Source organism: Capricornis sumatraensis, chromosome 1 (genome assembly GCF_032405125.1).
Source record: "Capricornis sumatraensis isolate serow.1 chromosome 1, serow.2, whole genome shotgun sequence".
NCBI classification, from domain to species: Eukaryota; Metazoa; Chordata; class Mammalia; order Artiodactyla; family Bovidae; genus Capricornis; species Capricornis sumatraensis.
Window position 1 is genome coordinate 10913198 of NC_091069.1, and position 20996 is coordinate 10934193.

Sequence of the window (20996 nt, forward strand, 5' to 3'; positions counted from 1 at the left end):
AGGGCCTCTCTAGATTCTTAAGTTTCACTTTAATGTTTCTGGCTGTGGGGTTTTTTCTCTCTTTCTTTTTTTCTTTAACATTCTTCAAGTCCTTTTAGTTTGAGGTCTTATTTTTCTCTAATTCTGGAAAGTTTATAGAAGTTTATTTCTGCTAGTATTTCATCACCTTCATATACTTTTTTCTCTTCTATATATTCTGTGATATGGATGTCGATTCCTTCATTTCTCTATTCCTTATCTCTTCAATTTTCTTTTGTGTATGTCATCTCTTTCTGATGTCTTCTAGCAGAGTAGAAGACGTGGTAGTGTCTTAGCTTATTAATTTAAACGTGGTGTTTTAGCTTATTAATTTGTTCAGCTGTATCCTTTCTGCTCTTCAATCTATTCAGTGTATTTCCTTGGTTATATTTTTCATACACGGTATTTTTATTTGCTTCATTGTGATAGTTTCTTCTTGCTTTGTATCTAATATCCTTTCCTGTTGAATTTATTTTGAACTTTTATTTTCTGATTTTCTCTTGTGAACTCCTGTGTCCTGGGGATAATAGACACCTTGGCTCATGAACTCTGTAAGGGGTGGAGAAAGCCCAGTTTGCGCCTAATTTGTGCATCATTTTCCGGGTTTAAAGAATGAAGCCAGGGTAGGGGAGTCGCTTGGGGGAGATGACTTACCCAGGGTCACTATAGTATGGAATCCCTTCCCAGACGCTGCACTTTTCCGGGTCTGTTTCCCTTTATTAAGACCACCTAGTGCATGGAGTGTAGAAAGAGGTGGTGGGAAGAGGAAACTTGTGAACATGTAGGGACCACCCAGTGACGCCCACAAGGTTCTAAACTACTTTCCCACCAGCTGACTCCACTGCCACCCACATGGTACCCTGCAGCCTCTCGACAGATCTAGGCTTGCTGTCAATTTTCCTGCCTTGCAGCCACAGTTGTCTGAGCCTGTTGGAGGGAAAAATATTTGCCAAAATAACTGTACCACACCCTAACTCCCAACTCTGGTGTCTGGTCCTTGTCTTCCCTGCCTATTTTTTCACTCTGTACTGGGACTGAATTTCCCTTTGTTGTCCCAGGGATTTCTGTGTGTGAACACAAATGATTTTTGTTTTCTTTAAAATAGGTTCATGCTATATATATGATCTAGCAACTTGCTGTTTTTAAATTGGCTACATGATTGATTACACAGGAAGATAGCTTGGATTCAATAGTGAATAGCTTTAAAATATATGCATGTGTAAGTGTATGAGTATGTGTGTGTGTCTGGTTTTATATCTCTTTTATAATGAACTATATATATATTATTGCCTTATCATCTTAAGTATAATTGTAAGTTAGTGATAGGGTATAGAGTGTAGTCATTCATGTTCTGTGACGTACTTAGCCATTTCCTCTTTTTTTTTTTTTTTAGTTTCTTAATAGCTTTTAAATATTATGATACTGAAATAAACCCATTAGAGACAAAGGGTTTTCCATTTGTATTAATAGGATTTTTTTCCAGAATGGATTACAGAATGGATCAAATAGATATATAGGTTAAAGGATTTTTTTTTATTCTTAACTATGTAGAGGAGTGCCTGAAACATGTTAGGCATTCAAATAATGTTTATTGGATGGAACAATATTATAAAAACTGCTTTTTAATATGGATGTACCAATTTTGATTACCGTACACAAGATGAGATTGTTCTGCACCATCCTATAATTTTTGGATGATTTGATTGTAATCAGATGTCTCTATCTTTAAAAAAAAATGCTATCAGATAATATATGTAAGGTCTATTTCTCTTTTATTTTTGCCTGCTTGATAAATGGACACATGTTTTCTTGCAGAACTGAATTTGCTCTTAAAGAAATCATGTCCTCTGGAGGTGCTGAAGATGACATCCCACAGGGAGAGAGGAAAACAGTGACAGATTTTTGTTATCTTCTGGATAAATCTAAGCAACTGTTCAATGGGTTAAGGTCAGTGGACTCTTGATGCCTTAAGCTTTATCTAGTTCTGTATCCTTTTTCCCCCATGGCTGATGTGTGGTAAGTTTCTGAAAGTTATGGATAAAATGTTATATAAATATATGTTCCAGAAATGCTCATATTTTTAGTGGTTGTTGTTTCATTCTCAAATGAAAAAACAATAGGAGAAGAGTATATCTTATATTGTTTTACTCAAATTGAGTGAGCTGTTTTTAAGATGGTTTTGTGTACATTACTGCACATCATACCTGTTCTACATCTGATTTTACACTTTGTAATATCTAAGGAGCCTGGGATGCATGTGCAAGTGAACCGGGGGCCTCTCTTTTGTTACATCTTTTTTGTGTACTTGGTTATTTACTTACTTGTTTTATCCTTTCTTTTTCTTAGGATAAAGTATCTAAAGTAATGATGACTAAAGTAATGATGGAGTTTTTTCAAGATAGTGTCTTTCCTTTAGTTGTGCATACCCTGACTAGTAGCAGAAGCTATATGCATTTTTGTCAAAATGTGACTTTAGTTGTGTATTCTTGTGGGTGGCAGGTAAATAATTTTGTACCATTTTGTGTTATTTAAATTGTTTAGCCATATTTTCAGTTCATGAGATTCTTAAGATACTGATTTACTTCAGACTTAATGCTTCATTCTATAGGTAAAATACTAAGGATAAATAGTTGTGGGGTTTTTTGGGAAACTTTTTATGGGAGTGAATAATTGTAAAGATAGTGAGTTATTTTTGTTTAGTTATTTTTTGTTGAAGTATAGTTGATTTACAGTGTTGTATTTAGTGAGGTATTTTTAATTTGCAGTTTATTTCTGAATAAAAATGCAGTCTTTTCACATAGTTTATACTTGTTTTCTGCTATTTGGAATTGTACTGGAGGAGTTTATTTTAAAGAATTTATCTTTAAAAAACATTTACAGTCAGAAAGATAATACAGGGTCATCAGATCAGTCCTCCATGACCGCTCTGTCTAAAGCTCTGCTTTCAATTGCCCTCTCATCTCTGTATTCATTTAATCTTCTCCATGAAAGTCATCACTACTTCAAGTTATCTTATTTATTGCTTATGTTTTTTTTTTACGTTACAATGAAATGTCCCGAGGACCAGTACCCTGTGTGTCACTGTTTCTCTACTGCCTAAGCCAGGGTTTTGCCCATTACAAGTGTTTCACAAACGTTTGTTAAATGAAGGGTTCCAAAGACAGTGCTTTTAATTCCTACACTCTGCTGCTGCCTTTTGCTACAGAAGAGATCCTTGGGATCAGCTTTTTCTTTTGCTTTATAGATTAATTATGTCTTTTTAAAGAATTATTTACTTTCACTATTATAATTCAAAAAACAACCCCTGTAGGCCCAGGTTTTAAGTCTTTTTTTTTTTTCCTAGAATGTTGTAGAACTTTAAATTGCATACTTAAAGTTTTTTTCTTTGTTCCACTTCATTATCCAGGTATATCTTGTTTTTTCAACATTTACTTAGCCTCCAGTATGTACCATATTCTATATTAGGTATAGATAATTTGAAAATAAAACTGACAGTCCCTGCCCTCAAATAATCTGTGAAGGAATTATAAAAATGCAAAATAGAAAGAAAAAAAAAACCCAACCCTTCAAGCCCATGGCCACATTCTACTCAATGCTAGCGTCAGATTTACCCTATCTGTTAAGCAAATTTCCTGCATATCTCCATGTTCTTGCTTCTTAAGGCAGTAAGAAAACTTAAAGCATTGGTAGATTTAAGGAATAAGAAAGCATTTAAAAGTTTGCATGAAAATCCCTACCATAACTTCTGACATGTGCCCCTCAAACTCCTTATTCTCAATTCTTAAAACATCATCATTGTTATAATAACTCTGACACCTTCGTTTATGTAGTAACATGTATCAGTACTGTGTTCCTTTTATTAGACACTAATATACCCTGGTACAGATTTGTTTATCCAGTCATGAGTTGTTGAACATTTATTTGTACTTTTTGGCTGTTATGAGTAATAACACATGAACATTTGAGTATAAGGTTTTGCATGGACATGTGTTTTCAGTTCTCTTGAATACATATACCTCAGAGTGAAAATGCTGGTTCATATGGTACACTAACCTTTAGAGAAACTTCTAGACTGTTGTTCAAGGAGGCTGTACCACCAGCAATGTATGGAGTTCCAATTTCTCCACATCCTCCAACACTTGTTTTTGTCTGTCTTTATGATGATAGCCATCCTAGTGTGTATGAAGTGGTATCTCCTTATGGCTTTGTTTTACATGTCCCTAATGACTAACGATGTGAGCATCTTGTCATGTGCTTATAGGGCATTTTTATGTCTTATTTGGAGAAAATGTTTAGTCTAATCCTATGATCATTTTTCAAATAGATTTTATCTTTTTATTTTTAAATTGTAGTCATTTTCTATATATTGTGCATACAAGTCTCTTGTGATGTGTAATGATTTGCAGATATATGTTTTCCCATTCTGTGGTTATCTCATCAATTTCTTAATGCTGTCCTCTGAAGCCCAAATGCTTTCATTTTAATAAAGTCCAACTTGTCATTCTCTTTCATCACTTCTACTTTTGGTGTCACAGCTAAGAAATCACTGCCTGACCTGAGGTCACTGAAATGTTTTCTTCTAATAGTTTTGTGGTTTTAGCTCTTACACTTTGATATGTGAACCATTCTGTGTTAGCTTTTGTATATGATATGAGATTGTAGGCATTTCTTTGTGAGAAAACATTTTTACAGTTGATTATATTTCTTTCATTTTTTTCCTTTGTTTGTTCCTTGTTTCTCCTTACCTGTTCATGCTTGTAATGCCCAGAGTGAATTTCCAATTTAAATCCTCTAGAACCTCTACCCTCTTTTGAGTTTCATCTCTATTCGTTTTCTCAGCATTTTTAGAAAATGTCTTCAATTTTCCCATAATACACCCAGCATGTTCAACTTATCATTTTGTATCAGTGGTTTTTGCTAGACTGCTTTTGAAAAAATCAGATATTGTGTATTTGATCCAAAGTTTACTAACTTTTCTACCTATATATGCAAATAAGACAGACACTAGAAATTTTGATGTGTTTGTGAACGGAAATTGTTTTTTAGTATGTCTGAGAAGCATATTAAATTTAGCAGTGACATTTCTCTTCTTAGAATTATTTTCCTGATCTGATTCTGAATCATAAATGAATCATAAAGTTCAAGTGGTCTCCCGCTGGAGACTCTGCTGGACTCAGTCACCCTGCGGCTGCTGTAATAGTAACAACAGAACACATATCCACACAGCACTCTACAGTTTATAAATCACTTTCAGCTGCATCTTTATCCTTTGGCCACATACCAAAAATGTGTTATTTCTTTTTCAATGTTTTGCTTATGTAAATATATTTTACCCGCTCAAACCTGTTACCATTTTTATTTTTTGTTTGTTTGTTTTGACTGCACCTATGGCTTTTGGGATCTTAGTTCCCTAATCAGAGCTTGAACCCCTGTCTGTGGCACTGATAGCACTGAGTCTTAACCCCTAGACTGTCAGGGAGTTCCCTCATTTTGATTTTTTTGAAGTGCCATAACACAGGTATAACACAGGTTTTATTTATTTTTAAACTAACTGCAGAGTGAACTTGTGTCTATGGAAACAGGAGGAAACCTTAATACATGGAAAAATTGAGATCTAATCTTTAGGGCTGTTTATTCACTGTCAGAGAAATTTATTATAATGCTTCAGTTCAGTTCAGTCGCTCAGTCGTGTCCGACTTTTTGCGACCCCATGAATTGCAGCACGCCAGGCCTCCCTGTTCATAACCATCTCCCGGAGTTCACTCAGACTCACGTCCATGGAGTCAGTGATGCCATCCAGCCATCTCATCCTTGGTCGTCCCCTTCTCCTCCTGCCCCCAATCCCTCCCAGCATCAAAGTCTTTTCCAGTGAGTCAACTCTTCGCATGAGGTGGCCAAAGTATTGGAGTTTCAGCTTTAGCATCATTCCTTCCAGAGAAATCCCAGGGTTGATCTCCTTCAGAATGGACTGGTTGGATCTCCTTGCAGTCCAAGGGACTCTCAAGAGTCTTCTCCAACACCACAGTTCAAACGCATCAGTTCTTTGGTGCTCAGCCTTCTTCACAATCCAACTCTCATATCCATACATGATCACAGGAAAAACCATAGCCTTGACTAGACGGACCTTAGTCGGCAAAGTAATGTCTCTGCTTTTGAATATGCTATCTAGGTTGGTCATAACTTTTCTTCCAAGGAGTAAGCGTCTTTTAATTTCATGGCTGCAGCTTAGGATACCTTTTTCAATTTAGTACTTGTGTTAGGGGAAGAACACACTGAAACTGCCCACCCTGGCTAGGCACCATAGTAACCATTTACATGAGTTACTTAATGACAGGAGGTCCCAGTAAGGAACACGATCTAATAAGCCACTACCAACTGGAAGAGTTCAGGAAAGGTCAAAAGGGAGACACCACATGTCCTACCACCTCCCAGAATCCTTCTCGCTGGCATCCATCTTGGCTGAGGAATCCAGGAGAGACTGTGAGTCAGAATGATTGGCCAAAGACAACCCATAAATTAATCCTGTCACCATAAAACCCGAGACTGCAAGCCACATGGCAGAGCAGTGCAGTCCTCCTGGGTTCCCTTACCCACTAAGAGTCTCTTGCTTTCTCAACATGTGTGTCTCCTCAGACAGTTCATTTCCAGTGTTAGACAAGAGCCCCCTTTTGGTCCCTGGAATGGGTCCCCCTTCCTGCAACACCTGAGCACCTAAAACAATATTGGATTCAGGGATTTATCTTTTCATACAACTCAATATCAAAAAAAAAAAACAGTCCGATTAGAAAATGGTCAGAGGATCTGACTTGTTCTTTTTCCATAAAAACATATACAGATGGCCAACAGATACATGAAAAGGCTCTGAACATTGTTAATCATCAGGAAAATGCAAATTAAAACCACACGGGATACCACCTCACACCTGTTAGAATGGCTTACAAAAAGAATGGCTTATCAAAAAGACAAAAAATAACACGTTAGTGAAAATGTGGAGAATGGGAGCCCTTGCACACTGTTGGTGGGAATGTAAATTGATGCAGTAACCACAGAAAACAGTGTAGAGGTTCCTTTAAAAGTTAAAACTACTGCAGCATCCAGCAATCCTCCTTCTAGACATTTATGCAAAGAGAATGAAAACACCAACTTGAAAAATTATATACACCCCCATGTCCATTGAAACATTATTTATAATAGCCAAGATATGGAAGTAATGTATCCATTAACAGATGAATGGGTAAAGAAGTTGTAGAATATATATATATATATGTGTGTGAATATTCTTCAAGCATTAAAAATTAAGGAAACATTGAAATTTATGATAACCTGGATAGACCTTGAGGGCATTATGCTTAAGTGAAGTAAGTCACACAGAGGACAAATACTATACGATCTCACTTTATGTAGAATCTGAAAACAACAGCAAAAACCAGAACAAAAAGCAAAAGAAACAGCTGAGCTCATGGATACGGAGGACAGACTGGAGATTGTGCCAGAGACAGGAGACGGGCGCACGCATGCAGTGGGGGAAGGAGGTTGGAAAGTACAAACTTTCAGCTATATTCATACATAAATACATCATAGGGATGTAATGTACACCATGGAGACTATAGTTAACGGTTTTGTTGTTTAGTTGCTAAGCTTTCTGACTCTTTGCAACCCGGTGGACTGTAGCACACCAGGCTTCCCTGTCCTACACTATCTCTGGGAGTTTGCTCAAACTCATGTCCATCAAGTCGGTGATGCTAGCCAAATATCTCCTCCTCTGTTTGCCCCCTTCTCCTCTTGCCCTCCAGTCTTTCCTAGCATCAAGGTCATTTCCAATGATTTGGCTCTTATTTGGTGATACTGTGTTGTATATTTGAAAGTTGTTGAAATGGTCGATCTTAAAGCTTCTCATCACAAGGAAAAAAATTTTGTAGCTGTTAAGGTAATGGATGTTATTATTGTGACTTACTGTGATCATTTCATGGTATCATTTTGACTGAGAAAAGTGGGTAAGCAAATTCACCAGGGACTTATTTGCAGTGTTTTGTGGGAAGGGTTCCCTTCATTTTAAACAAGCCTTAATTCTACAAAAACTATATCTTGGATGAGTAACATAGATATATTCTGTCTGTGCTCCTGGGGTTCTGTTGAGAGGGATGTGGCTAGTGGCAGTGCAGGCCTGCAGTTTACTGAAAGAGTAATACTCTTTTCAATTTGAAAGAACTTTCATTTCACACACACAGAATAATGTAGAACTATTATTTATTTATTTATTTGGCTGTGCCTGGTCTTAGTTGCAGCACATGGGATCCTTAGTTGCGTTTGGGATCTAGTTCCCTGACCAGAGATCGAAGCTGGGCCCCCTGCATTGAGAGTGTGGCATTTTAGCCACTGGACCACCAGGGAATTCCCTAGAACTATTAAAAAGATGTTGGTGGAGATAAAAATGAAAAGTCGACCACACTATATGGTTAAATTCTAAAAAGCAAATCGTGAAAATGTTTTTCATGATCCTGCTTTATCAGAAATTCTCTGTCAGAATTCCATTCTGTGAGTCATACTAACTCTTCGTGGGGACTCTTTGCTCTCAGCTTTTGGTCTCTTTTCTAGGTATTGATTTTCTCACGGTGTCTGGTACATGTGAGTGTGTGTATTTCCTGTGCTTGTTTGTGTAAATGCAGGTGTTCTGTTCAGGGTTAGACTTTGATTGGAAGCGATTGGAAGGTCTCGCTTGCTCAGCTCTGTAGGTCTGTGTTAGCTGCTGGTGGTGCTGGCTTGGAGGTATGTGTGGCGTTCTTCCCCACACTAGTCTCCAAAGAAGCTCTTTGATTTACGGAAATTAAATGTTTCTGCTTTCAAGTGTTGATGTAGTTTTTGTGCATTTCTTTTGAAATAGAAGAGATTCTTTGGGCATAACTAAAAGAAGTGTTCTTTTTTTGCCCTTGCCCCCCGTATTTGTGTTGATGTGAATAGAAAACAGGATCTCAGTGCTTACAGAGAACAAGAAATATATTGGTAGTGGTTCTGTACTACCAGCTTTGGAACTTGGGGAAAAGCGGTGAAGTAGAGTCTAGTCAAAATAGCATCAGCTTTTAACATGGCACCTCTGACTGCCCACCATCCCATCACTGTTAGTGCCTGTCTTTTCGTTAACTTTCCATTGTGTATTTTCTTTTCTTTCTTGAGTTTGTATATTGAAGTGTAATACACTTGCAGAAAAGTACATATAAGTATAATTTTTGCAAACTGAACATGTTCATGGGGCTTGTACTTGTATGATACAACGTACAGCACAGCAGCAACCCCTTTGTATTCCCTCCTTTGGGCTTTTTAACTGTATATGAGCAGAGTGAAAAAGTGAGTTTCAGTGCATGCAAGGCTAGAGTTTCTATATATTGTCTTATTGATATACAGTAAACTTTCTCTTTACTCTTGAAGGTGTATCTTTCCGCCATATACATATTAAGCTATTCATCCAAGTTGTCAGAGCCTTTTCATTTTCCCAGCCATGAATATCTTAATGGAGTATTTTTCCTGACTGAAAGTACCTTCTTGTAATATGTACATAATAAATAATCTCTTCTATCCACTCACTGTGTAAGAAAACACAGTCCAGAGAGTGAGAAATGGATAAAATGAATGGTGTTTTGCTTATAATAGCTTTTGCATGTAGTTACAGTAGTAATGAAGTGAGAATGATGTTAGAAATAGCTTTGAAGACTGTCAGAAAATGATCAAAAGCCTAAGCGCTTGCAGGGTTCTAGTTACCATGGTGACTAAGACTGTCGAAGCAGGATGGAATACTTAGTGGGATTATATAAGGCAGCGTCTTGAGACATGTATTTGAGATATGCAGCTGTGTCTACCAGTAGTATCCTTGACTTTTGAAACAGCATAGGCCCACAGTCACTAATTATTTGTCCCCAGGGGACTAAATGCCCAAAGCCAAAATAAATGTTGGAAGCAATAAACATACATACATACATATGCAAAGAAGTGCACCAAAGTGAAGTGTATTGGTCTTAAATAAAAATTATGGCAGAAATTTTTATTAAACATGCTCCTTAATATTTCAGAATAAAGAAGAAATCATCACCAGTGCTTTCTTCAACATCCTATTTTTAGAATGCCTTGATTGCCATGTAGGTAGGAAAGGATAAGGGAGGGATTAATAGTTTTTTCCCTTTGTGCCCTTTCTCCCCTCATGCTCTTTCCTCTCTCTTCCCTCTCTTTTTCTTCCTCTTTCTCTTCCTTCTTCACAATATTAATGCTTTCCTAGAGAGAAATTTCCACAGACAGGCAATAGTAAAGTGCATGTTATTTCAGAAGTAATACCCTAAACTATCTGTACAAGCTTGGGATACCTGCTTTTATTTTGTATGGTTTGCTACCCGGAAACAGTTGCACTTGCAGTTGAGGTAGACGGCCATCAGGGTGCAGTAGATGTCGTGATCCTGTGATCTAGAAGACCATTGACTGACAAAAATTTAATGAGCCACAGATGGGGTTTAAAGTTTTTCTAATAGCCAGATTTTCAAAATGTAAAACAAAGAAAAAAGCTCAAATTAATTTTAACAGTATATTTATTTGATTCAGCATATCCAAAATATTTTCTTTCAACCTGTAATCGATATGGAAAAAGTATTGAGATCTTTTACATTCTCTTTTTTTTATACCGAGTTTTTGAAGTACACTGAATAGTTTATACTTTCACACATTTCAGTTCAAATTAGACACATTTCAAGTACTCAGTAGCCACACGTGGATATTGGCCCAGGCAAAATTCCTCCCCCTTTTAGCTTCTGTCCTCAGAATGGTCCACTGTGCTTTCTGGTGAATACATGCTGGCTGTTTTGGGGGGTTTCTTCTTTACGGTCCATCCCCTGTCCCCGTGGTTTCTGGTCTGTCTTCCTGCACAGACGCTGATAGCCTTTAAGACTTTTGGCTATTGGTGATTTGTTCCCACCCGCTCGTATTTTGGGATTTGAAGGTTACCTTATCACTTATTATATTAGTTTGCTAGGGCTATCATAACAAAATGCCACATACTAGGTAGCTTAAACAACAGAAATTTATTTTCTCATAGCTCTAGAGGCTGGAAATCCAAGATCAGCTTGTTGGCAGAGTAGATTCATTCTGAGGCCTCTTCTCCTTGGTTTGCAAATGGCCATTTTCTTGCTCTGGCCTCAAGTGCATCCTAGGTGACTCTCTGTGAGCCCTAATCTCCTGCTTATTAGGACACAGCTTGTTGTCAAAACAAGTCTAAATGTTGCTGTCAATGGCATCCGAAGAGTGAGCTCCCAGAGAAGGACTTCACTAATGTAGAATCAAAATCTGGGTTATTTTTCTCTATGGCAAAGAGGAGAGAGTATTAGATTACAGACTCAAAAGGGTTATGAATTTCAGTCATAGCTCAACAGTTAACTGGCCATGAGTTCCCAGGCAACCCATTTAAGCTCTCTGCTTCTTATTTCAGTATGTATGTGTATTTACATATATTTGCACATATCTGCCTTCAGTGCTAGAGATTGCAGGGACGGGGGAGCCTGGTGGGCTGCCGTCTGTGGGGTCGCACAGAGTTGGACACGACTGAAGCAGCGCAGCAGCAGCCTGCAGTGCAGGAGATCCAGGTTCTGTCCCTGGGTTGGGAAGATCCCCTGGAGAAGGAAATGGCAACCCACTCCAGTACTCTTGCCTGGAGAATTCCATGGACAGAAGAGCCTGGAGGGCTACAGTCCATGGGGTCGCAAAGAGTTGAACATGACTGAAGCGACAAACATTTTGCTGAAGAAGGCATGCATTTAGGACCAGACTAATGAAAGAGAAGCTAATGAAAGAGACCATTAGAACAGAAAGAAGAAAGGATTACAAGATGCTGAAGAAGTGGTGAGCCAATAGGGAACCTCTAGGAAGGTGACCCTCTAAGGAGGACTGATCTGAGGACTAGAAAATGGCTGTTGGATTTTAGGTGTCAGCAGGCATCAGTGTGGATGAATTCCATGGACAGAGGAGTCTAGTGGGCTACAGTCCATGGGGTTGCAAAGAGTCGGACATAACTGGAAGTGACTTAGCATGCACGCATGCCACAGGTATCAGTGATCCTAGCTAATTTACTTTAGTAAAGATGGTTGATTTGTAGAAACTTGTAAGAAAGTTCCTATGATTTGACATCTCAACTTTACATTTGAATCATCTCTCAGAATTAGGTTGAATCATCAATCTCCACTACATTTCTTCTCATGTTCTCCCAACTTTTTGTTGATAGAGTTGAGGATTTTAAAAGAGAGTGAGATCAGTGTCATACTTTCAGCTTCCTCTCAAGACTTGTGAAAAGAATATGACTGGCCAATTTATAACATAGGTGCCTTTGCAAAATGTGAAATATAAGGTCATTTAGCTTATGGGCTAATTCACACAGCCCCATTTAATTTAATTCCATGGACCATTAATTTCCCATCTCTACTGACAGTAATAATGACCAAATGATATATTCAGAGTTTAAAACTAGAATCAAGCTCTGAATAGTAGAGGAATTTATCTAAAACTCTTTATAAGGTACATTAGTTAATTTTGTTTAGACTCATCATATGAGAGTTGTTTGAATATTAGCTTCTATGGTATGTTTCACTAGAAAAAGTGTGACCATGGGACTTGTCCTTTAGGAGGTTTTTTTTTAAAAAACTTAAACCCTATTTTGAAAAAGAAATTGCTGTCTATTTTATAGCTGATACTTCATACTGGAGTGGTAGATTCTATAAATTCTTTCAATGAAAATAGTATAGAATCTAGTCAACATTGTTCACAGCTATAAATCAGAAAATACTTGTACATTACAACTTACGTTTGGAACCTTGTTCTAATCTTTTAGACCACTTTTTTGTGCTTTTAGCCTTCATGGAGAAGTCCTTTCCCCTAAAACCGTTTCCACTAAACACCTGAAATTATGTAGTTGTGAAATAAAATACTGAGCTCTAATTGTGTTTTCTCCCTTAATATGATATATTACTGAGGTTTATTAAATCTGTCAGTTTTGAAAATGCAAAAGAACTTGTAGGCAATTGCTTAGTTGAAAATTTGCCTGGAGACTTTACATGGTATCTTTATAGAAGCACTCAAAGGTTGTCAGTTTTCCTGAATTTAATGTTGTCTAAAGCTTTTATATAAAATACAGTCTTTCTAGCAGTAACTACTTGATAAGAGTCTTAAAGATTCTAGCAGCAATTTCAATTTAAAAATAACTTATTAGCTCTTTGTAATGCAACCTCTCACAAGAGATCCATGGAGACGTAAAAAAGGTAAAAACTTGGGATGAATTTAGAAACTATCAATAGTATCTATAGTTAACCTGTAATCTGAAATGAGTTTCTCCTTATCCTAAGGATAATGGAAATAAATTTAAAACTGAAGTTACTAGCTCATTCTTGTAATGTAATATCTGAAAAGTTTGGGTAGAAAAACCTTTTGCTTTTTTCCTCATTGTCTTAACATCTTATATAGAAATGCAAATCTTCTTTTACTCATTCCACTTACAGAAATTTGCCTATTATTCAAATCATATAACTCTTCAAGTTTATTAGTAGAATAATGTTTATTGCAGCATTTTTATGACAGGGAAAAGCTGGAAGCAGTGTAAATGTCCATCAGGAAGAGATTGGTTGAGTAAATTGATTCATTATATACTATATTATACACAGTAAATATTGATATAATTCTATATGCATTAAAGAAACGTGATATATTAAATTAAGGCATGTTACAGAATATTTAGTGTGATCCCACTTATGTAAAATAATAGAAAGACTGACATATTTAAATGCATATAGAAAATGCATTTTTAATTGTGGTTATTTCTGGGGACTAGAAGGAAAAAGCAGTAAGCTGTTTTTTAATTTCTTGTTTTATACAGTGTGTAGTATTTTTGTTTTCTAAGAGATTTATTTTCAAAATTGAAGAAAAAGAAAAAGATAAAGTCTCTTACAGATTGTTTATAAAAGCCATTCCCTTCCCCTTGTCTATGCCCATGAGTTATCCCCTCTCACACTGACACTGGGTTGGGCCATGAATTTGCTTTGGCTGATGGGACAGTACAAATATGATGCAGAGACTTGAAAGGAAAATTGCACAACAGAGCCACCCTCTGTTTTGCTACTCTTGGGATCCTTGCAACCACCCTCATGTAAACAGAGGTAGCCTGTTTTATAATGAGAAACACGTGACCTGGCACCCTAGCCACCAGCCAGGCTATACATTCAAGGGAGACCATCCACTACTAGCTGTCCACAGTTGCATGAGTGAGATAAGTGTACCATGCTCTAATCAGTGAATGATGATTATTCCTTTATGATACAAAATGCTCTCAAGATTTCGTTGGCTCTATTTGTTTGATTTAGGTTAGCCTCTGTGTACCAATAGCTAAACCCACAATATTTTGAGACACTTTCCTTGCTCTCTTGTAGACTCTGTTACAAATACCTTGAGTTTATCAGGCTTCTACAAGACAGCCAAATCCTTTGATTCTTTCCCCACATCTATTTTGTCCCTTTGAAAGAATGTACTTGGGGCCACTTTCGTAAATGTTTTCACAAGCTTTCATGCAGAGGTTTTCCCCTAGGGATGAGACTGTCTTACGTGGCATTTATAGCTATCATTTCTCAGTTGGGTCTTTTACACTTAACACATTAAAAATTGTGTTTTTCAGTATTGAAAGTTCTGGAATTTGTGAATTTCCTCTTTTCCTTTTCAGCCTACTTGCAGCTAGTTCTTTAGTGAGTTTATCTTTCCCATATTTTGTGAAGTGTGTCTAATAGCATACTGTTCCCTGGTTTATTTGTACAAATCCACAAGTTCATTAGTCACATTATCTACTTCCCAACTTACTGCAGGCAAATGCATTTTGCCTCTGTTTTATATGTTAGCCTTCAGTAACAGTTTCTTGCAGTTCAATTGCAGTGCCGGTGTCCCATACATATTTCTTAGCCAGTCCTGATTCTGATTTCTTTTTTAGCAGCTTTTCCTAAATAAGGCTACTGTAGTAAGTCCAAAATTTTAGTACCTTACTAGGGATTTATTTCTGACTCTCATGTTATAGCTACAAGTTGCCTGCAGTTCTGAGGCCCCATTAAATGTGTTTGACTGTGTGTTCCAGGCTGAGGAACAGCCTTATCTTGGTCTTAGTTCAGAGAGAAAAGTAAAAATGCTGAACCATGTAATACCTCTTATATCTTCTTCTCAGACATGTTGTAGATAACTTACATTTCATTGGCCAAAGCAAGTTATATAACCAAGCCCAAGGACAAGGATATATAGTTTCATTTTTGGGAGGGGCGGGAACAGTTGAGAACAACAATACCACCTGCATATCCACTTCTAGATTTAGTCCCTAAAGCAGTGTTTTTCCAAGTGCTGAGTTCTTAGCTGAAGACAGACTTGGAAGTTAACAGTATATAAGATCACCCAAGGTCAGGGGAGATAGAGCTGGAAACCCCATGGGAGAAGATCTACAGAGGAGATGAAGAATGAACTGTCAGAACCAGGAAAGAGAAACAGGAAAGAACGTGTCCTGGACCCCCGCAATACAACTGTTTTTGCTCTAAAAATTGTAACTTTTAAAAATAAATAAGCTTGAATGCAAAATGCTTTAAATCTGTCCAGTTTGTATCATCACAAGACTTAATTTCCAAGGAGTATACAGGTTTTAAAATTAATAGATGTTTACTTGTCATTACAGAGATTTGCCACAATATGGACAGAAGCAGTGGCAGTCCTATTTTGGAAGAACTTTTGATGTATACACCAAACTCTGGAAATTCCAGCAGCAGCATCGGTAAAGGATTTTTAAAGTTTTATGTTAGTCACAGTTTTGACCTTTACTACCTCAGTGCTTTTTATTTGTTTGGGTATCTCATTTCATCTTTGTTACCAAAAGAAAATAAATTGATTTTTCCCCCTATTTATTTTTTTCAAGTGTAATAGTATCTGATTTTTAAAGACAATATCATATTTGAAATGATTCAGATTAAGTAGGTAGGCAGATTCGTGATTTCATTCTGAAATAGGTATTGTTTATTGGCCAAAGCTATTGGGGGAGGGGGTTGCTTCTAATTTCCATGAACGTAGCTCAGAGAAGTTTATTTTTATATTTCAGCATACTCTAAATAGACACTTTATAAATGGTTTTTGAATTTGAGTGCTTATGTTAAAATCTCATGAAAAATTTATGAATTTCCATTTATGTACTCAGAATTTCATGATGAATTGGGTGATACTTTATCCTGTGAAATTAACAGATTTGGTGATTTTTGAAATTTATAGTCTCTCATTTCTATTTTCTTACCTCCTATGTAAAACAGACAAGTCTTGGATAATCGATATGGCTTGAAGCGGTGGCAAATAGGGGAAATTGCTTCTAAGATTGGGCAGCTATACTACCATTATTAGTAAGTGAACTGCAAATGGGAAAAATAAAGCATTCTCCTGATTTAAACACAGCATGCAGAAGTATGCATCAATACATATCCGGTAGGAGGGAAAGCGGATGAGTTACACTTGAAATTCTAATAGTTCAGATTATCTTGATTAAGACAGCATTTTAAAGTGACCTTCCATAATCAAAGTGACATTATTTGCTTCAAAGGCTTACCTTCCAAACGGTTCATTCGGTCAGATTCATTTGTAAACTTAGAGTATGACCCTTGGTTTTAGATAAGAAAAATACTAAATGAATTTATGGTTCTTAATGGCTTCACTTGAATCTTGATCCCTTACGGAGACATAACATAACTGGTATGTTTGTTTGAATGAGTGGTTTTCAGGAGGATACTTTAAAACCAGTCCTTGTATGCTGTGTCTAAAAGGGTATGTGAAGTCAATAAAGATACTTTTGACTACATCTGTATAGTCCCACCCATGAGTCAATGAAAGAAGAGAGCTCCATTTAGGATCCGGACATCACATTATCATTAAGTTGTATCAGGCATTTCATAAAAAGGCTTGGACCATTTGTAGTTTAGTTGGGCAGAAAATTCCTTCCTCTTCCTGTCTTTTGGCATGCCACTCAGATTCCCACCATTAAAATCACTTTTCCTGGTAGAATATTTTCTTAAGAAATCCCTTGTAAAACTAGCAATGTTATTGTGTGTAACTATGTGCTGTGCTTAGTTGCTCAGTCATGTCCGACTCTTTGCACCCCCATGGACTATATAGCCCGCCAGGCTCCTCTGTCCATGGGGATTCTCCAGGCAAGAATACTCAAGTGGGTTGCCATGCCCTCCTCTAGGGGATCTCCCCAACCCAGGGATCAAACCCAGGTCTCCCACATTACAGGTGGATTCTTTACCGTCTGAGCACCAGGGAATCCCAAGAATACTGGATTGGGTAGCCTAATGCCTTGTCCAGTGGATCTTCCCAGGAATTGAATCGAGGTCTCCTGCATTGAAGGTGGATTCTTTACCAGCTGAGCTACCAACTATACTTCAATTAAAAAAAAAAAAAAAAAACAGAAATGTTGAATAGAAAATCCAACTTACCAGCATCCTGTGAAGATTAATATGTATCAGGGTCTATTTCTCAGTCCACTGGTCCCAGGCCTTTAACCCCAGGAAAGATTTAAGTGAGTAGAATGCTGTTTGGAGAGGCCCTTTGAAGAATGAGAATAATGTCTACTTTGGGTTGCTATCAAAAAAGGCTTGGGAGCAGAGGAGAGGTATTTTTTTTTTAAATTATAATTATTATTGTTTTCATACATCTTAAGGGTGATATGATTATTGCTTTGGTGATTCAAATCTAGTGTAGTCGTTCACATCCCTTCCAATAGAGGAAGAGAGGAGTAACAAAACAAGTATTTATCATGATGAAGAGTCTGAGACACTGTCATACTTAAGATTTTCTTTCTCTCTCGTAGCCTACGCACATCTGAGACCAGCTATCTGAATGAGGCTTTCTCCTTCTATTCTGCAATCAGACAGAGATCTTACTATTCTCAAGTCAATAAAGAGGACAGGTATGCACCTACTGTTTTTAGAAAGAGGAAGATAAAGCACTGAAACTTTTTAGTGTGTGGAAATTAGGCAGAAAAGCACACATTTATTTGTAACTTTTATTCATTTAATGGGCTTTATTGAGTGCCTGCTATATTTGAGGCTTTCTTAAGCATATGGAAGTGTGTTACCTAAAAGCAGTAAATATCATGGATATTGTGACGGATGTCACAATACCAGGGTAGGGTCAGAGCCCAAAGAAGGGTGGGTTATTTCTTTATGAGAGATTGGGGCACATGAAGTCTCATAGAAAAGAAACAGCTCCAAAATGAGGCTTAGCTGATACCTTTGTTCTGTAGCCTATATCATCTTAGTTTGTATACATTCAAAACCTGTTGGAAACTGCCATTTGTCTTTTATAAATACAGTACCATTTTGCAGTCATGTAGCTTCAATGGCACCCCACTCCAGTACTCTTGCCTGGAAAATCCCATGGACAGAGCAGCCTGGAAGGCTGCAGTCCATGGGATTGCTGAGGGTCGGACACGACTGAGCGACTTCACTTTCACTTTTCACTTTCATGCATTGGAGAAGGCAATGGCAACCCACTCCAGTGTTCTTGCCTGGAGAATCCCAGGGATGGGGGAGCCTGGTGGGCTGCCGTCTATGGGGTTGCACAGAGTCGGACACGACTGAAGCAACTTAGCAGCAGCAGCAGCTTTACTGTTATGGAAAAAAATCATGTTAAAGTTATTCATCCCCACTTGCTATGTGTCTGGCTTGGGTGGGAGAAGAAAATGAAAAGAAGCTGGACAAGTATCTCTTTTCTTTTTAGATGATTACCTTTTCATGGGAGTCTCAGACACATTTAGGGTACAGGTAGATTCAGATGAGAATAGAGTTGTTGAAATCAGAAATCTGCTGGAGAATCTTTGTTGCTATGATTCAAGAATTGTTGAAAGATCTGAATGTTCTCCCTACTCCCAGTAACAGAACTCACTGTCATTATCTAAGTGAAAAGATTATATTCTGTTAGAAAAAGAATGATGTAGTTTTGACATTTTTCTAGAGAATACTTTGTGGTTGGCTGTCATAAGCTTTCCAGCTAAACAGCAACATTTTTGGGAAAGCCCCACTCTGGTAAATCCCCTTCATTCCCTTGCAAATCTTGTTCAGACTTGTCTGGAGAAATTTTCTTGAAACAAAGTTATGTAGATGCTGAATTCTGCATTTTCCCCCAAGGTCTCTTTGGCTTTGCCTTACTTCATGAAGTTGCATCAGTTACTTTTCTTTCAGAATTTCTTACGGCTTGCTTCACGTATTTTCACTACAGATATATTTCTTCCAACTCCCTTTTTTTTTTGCATTACTGTTGTATAATTGCTCTGAATTCTGGGTGAGGTAAATTATTTTTCAAAAATACAGAAGGGGTATGTAACACTTTATTGAGTGAAAAATACATATAAGCAAAGAACTATTTTAAGCAATAGTAAAATACCTTGTATAATTCACTTTTATGCATTTTCTAATTTGACACAAGGGAAATTGGTCTTAGGTCACTTGGCTTAAAACCCAATAATTTGACTTAATAAAATCACTTTCTGTCCTAAGAGCAAACTAGCCCATATGACTTGTTTCTCTGTGCTGCCTCCTAGAGGGGGGCAGATGAACAGAGCTAGAATCACTTGGAACCAGGACGATGAAATCTCTTAGGCTTAGTATCAAACTAACTTAGAATCAAAGGACACTTCAGTATATAAAATCTTGGTTTTGTTCCCTGTACCTTAGGAAGGAGTTTGTTCAGTTGGTAAAATTGGTTGTTTCCTAGTTCACACAGGGCTAGGGGGCCATCAAGGTAGCAGTTGGTGACAGCTGCTAAAACCAACAGCTGGTAGATTAAAACAAAGTAAGAAAGTATTCCACAATTTCACAGTTGCTTTAAGAGGCATCTCTCCTCCAGAAGTCAAGTTCTGCCTGCATTGTCTCAGTACCGAAGGAATATGTCAAAGCCAGGAGGAGTGGTACGTTCCAATGATCCCCAAAGTGACTGCCTGTCACCAAATACAAACAGCTTTCAGAATATCTCTGTTCCATGGCCTGTCCTGTTGAGTGGAGGAGACATTTGCACATAATCACTTGTCCGAGCTGTAAGCCCCAATGTTTATGAAGGACGAAGGCTGAACCTGGTTAGAGTTACGATAAGGAGAAGGTGAAGTTTCTGAGCGCACAGAGGCTGGAGGAAGACGTTGCAGTCAGCCACCTCGAAAAACAATTTCTCAGGCAGATGTGTCAAGAGTCAGCATCTTACAGTTAGTGGTCCTAGCAGGTTGGACAAGGCTGCAATTCTGGCATGCCAGAAGGACTTTGTCAGAGAGAATCTTGATGGCCCCTCTGGTGGTGACAGTACTGGAGTTTTGTTTGATAGTGGAAAATGTAGATCTGAGCTTGAAAACCTGGCCGCATCCCAGTCTCGATGCCTATGAGGAGGACTTGATGTGGACCCTTCCCAGTGAGATTCACAGAGGACTTCTTCCTCTGCAGCAGGCAGAAGGCTGAGGGCCGTCATTCAGGTTTTCAGGCGTGATAGGATTGCTTCTCAAGTGTATTGAGTGGATGACCTCGTATTTTCCTGCCTACTGTCTTCTCGTCTTCCTCTTTATAGTCTTAATATAAACATTACTCTCTCTGGGAAGCATTCTCTCACCAAGATCCAGTCTTGTGGGCTCAAATAGCATGTTTTGTTTCTCCTGTTGATAAAATCTTGACTTTCTCTGCCCTCTGAAGCCGAATTTAAAAAATATGGAGACAGAGTTGAGGAAACAGAAAGGTGGCTTAAAGTCCTCAGCCAGCCTACGGGAGAACACAGTAGGCTTCTGCCTCCAGAACTGTGTTGTCCCCCCGCCCCGTGAAGAATCTGGGGCAGAAAAGCAAATTTAGTTACAGGATGCTGATTCAGTTCAGTTCAGTTCAGTTCAGTCGCTCAGTCGTGTCCGACTCTTTGCGACCCCATGAATCACA

General features: G+C 37.9%; 1 protein-coding gene across 1 annotated transcript in view; it reads left to right on the forward strand.

Moving 5' to 3' along the window:
- The window catches only part of SCAI (suppressor of cancer cell invasion), a 99806-nt gene that overhangs the window by 44134 nt on the left and 34676 nt on the right, over positions 1-20996 (forward strand). The window contains exons 2-5 of the mRNA XM_068966253.1: positions 1834-1965; positions 15731-15826; positions 16353-16439; positions 17903-18001. Of these exons, the coding sequence (XP_068822354.1) occupies positions 1834-1965; positions 15731-15826; positions 16353-16439; positions 17903-18001 (414 nt within the window). The remainder of the gene's footprint in view (positions 1-1833; positions 1966-15730; positions 15827-16352; positions 16440-17902; positions 18002-20996) is intronic.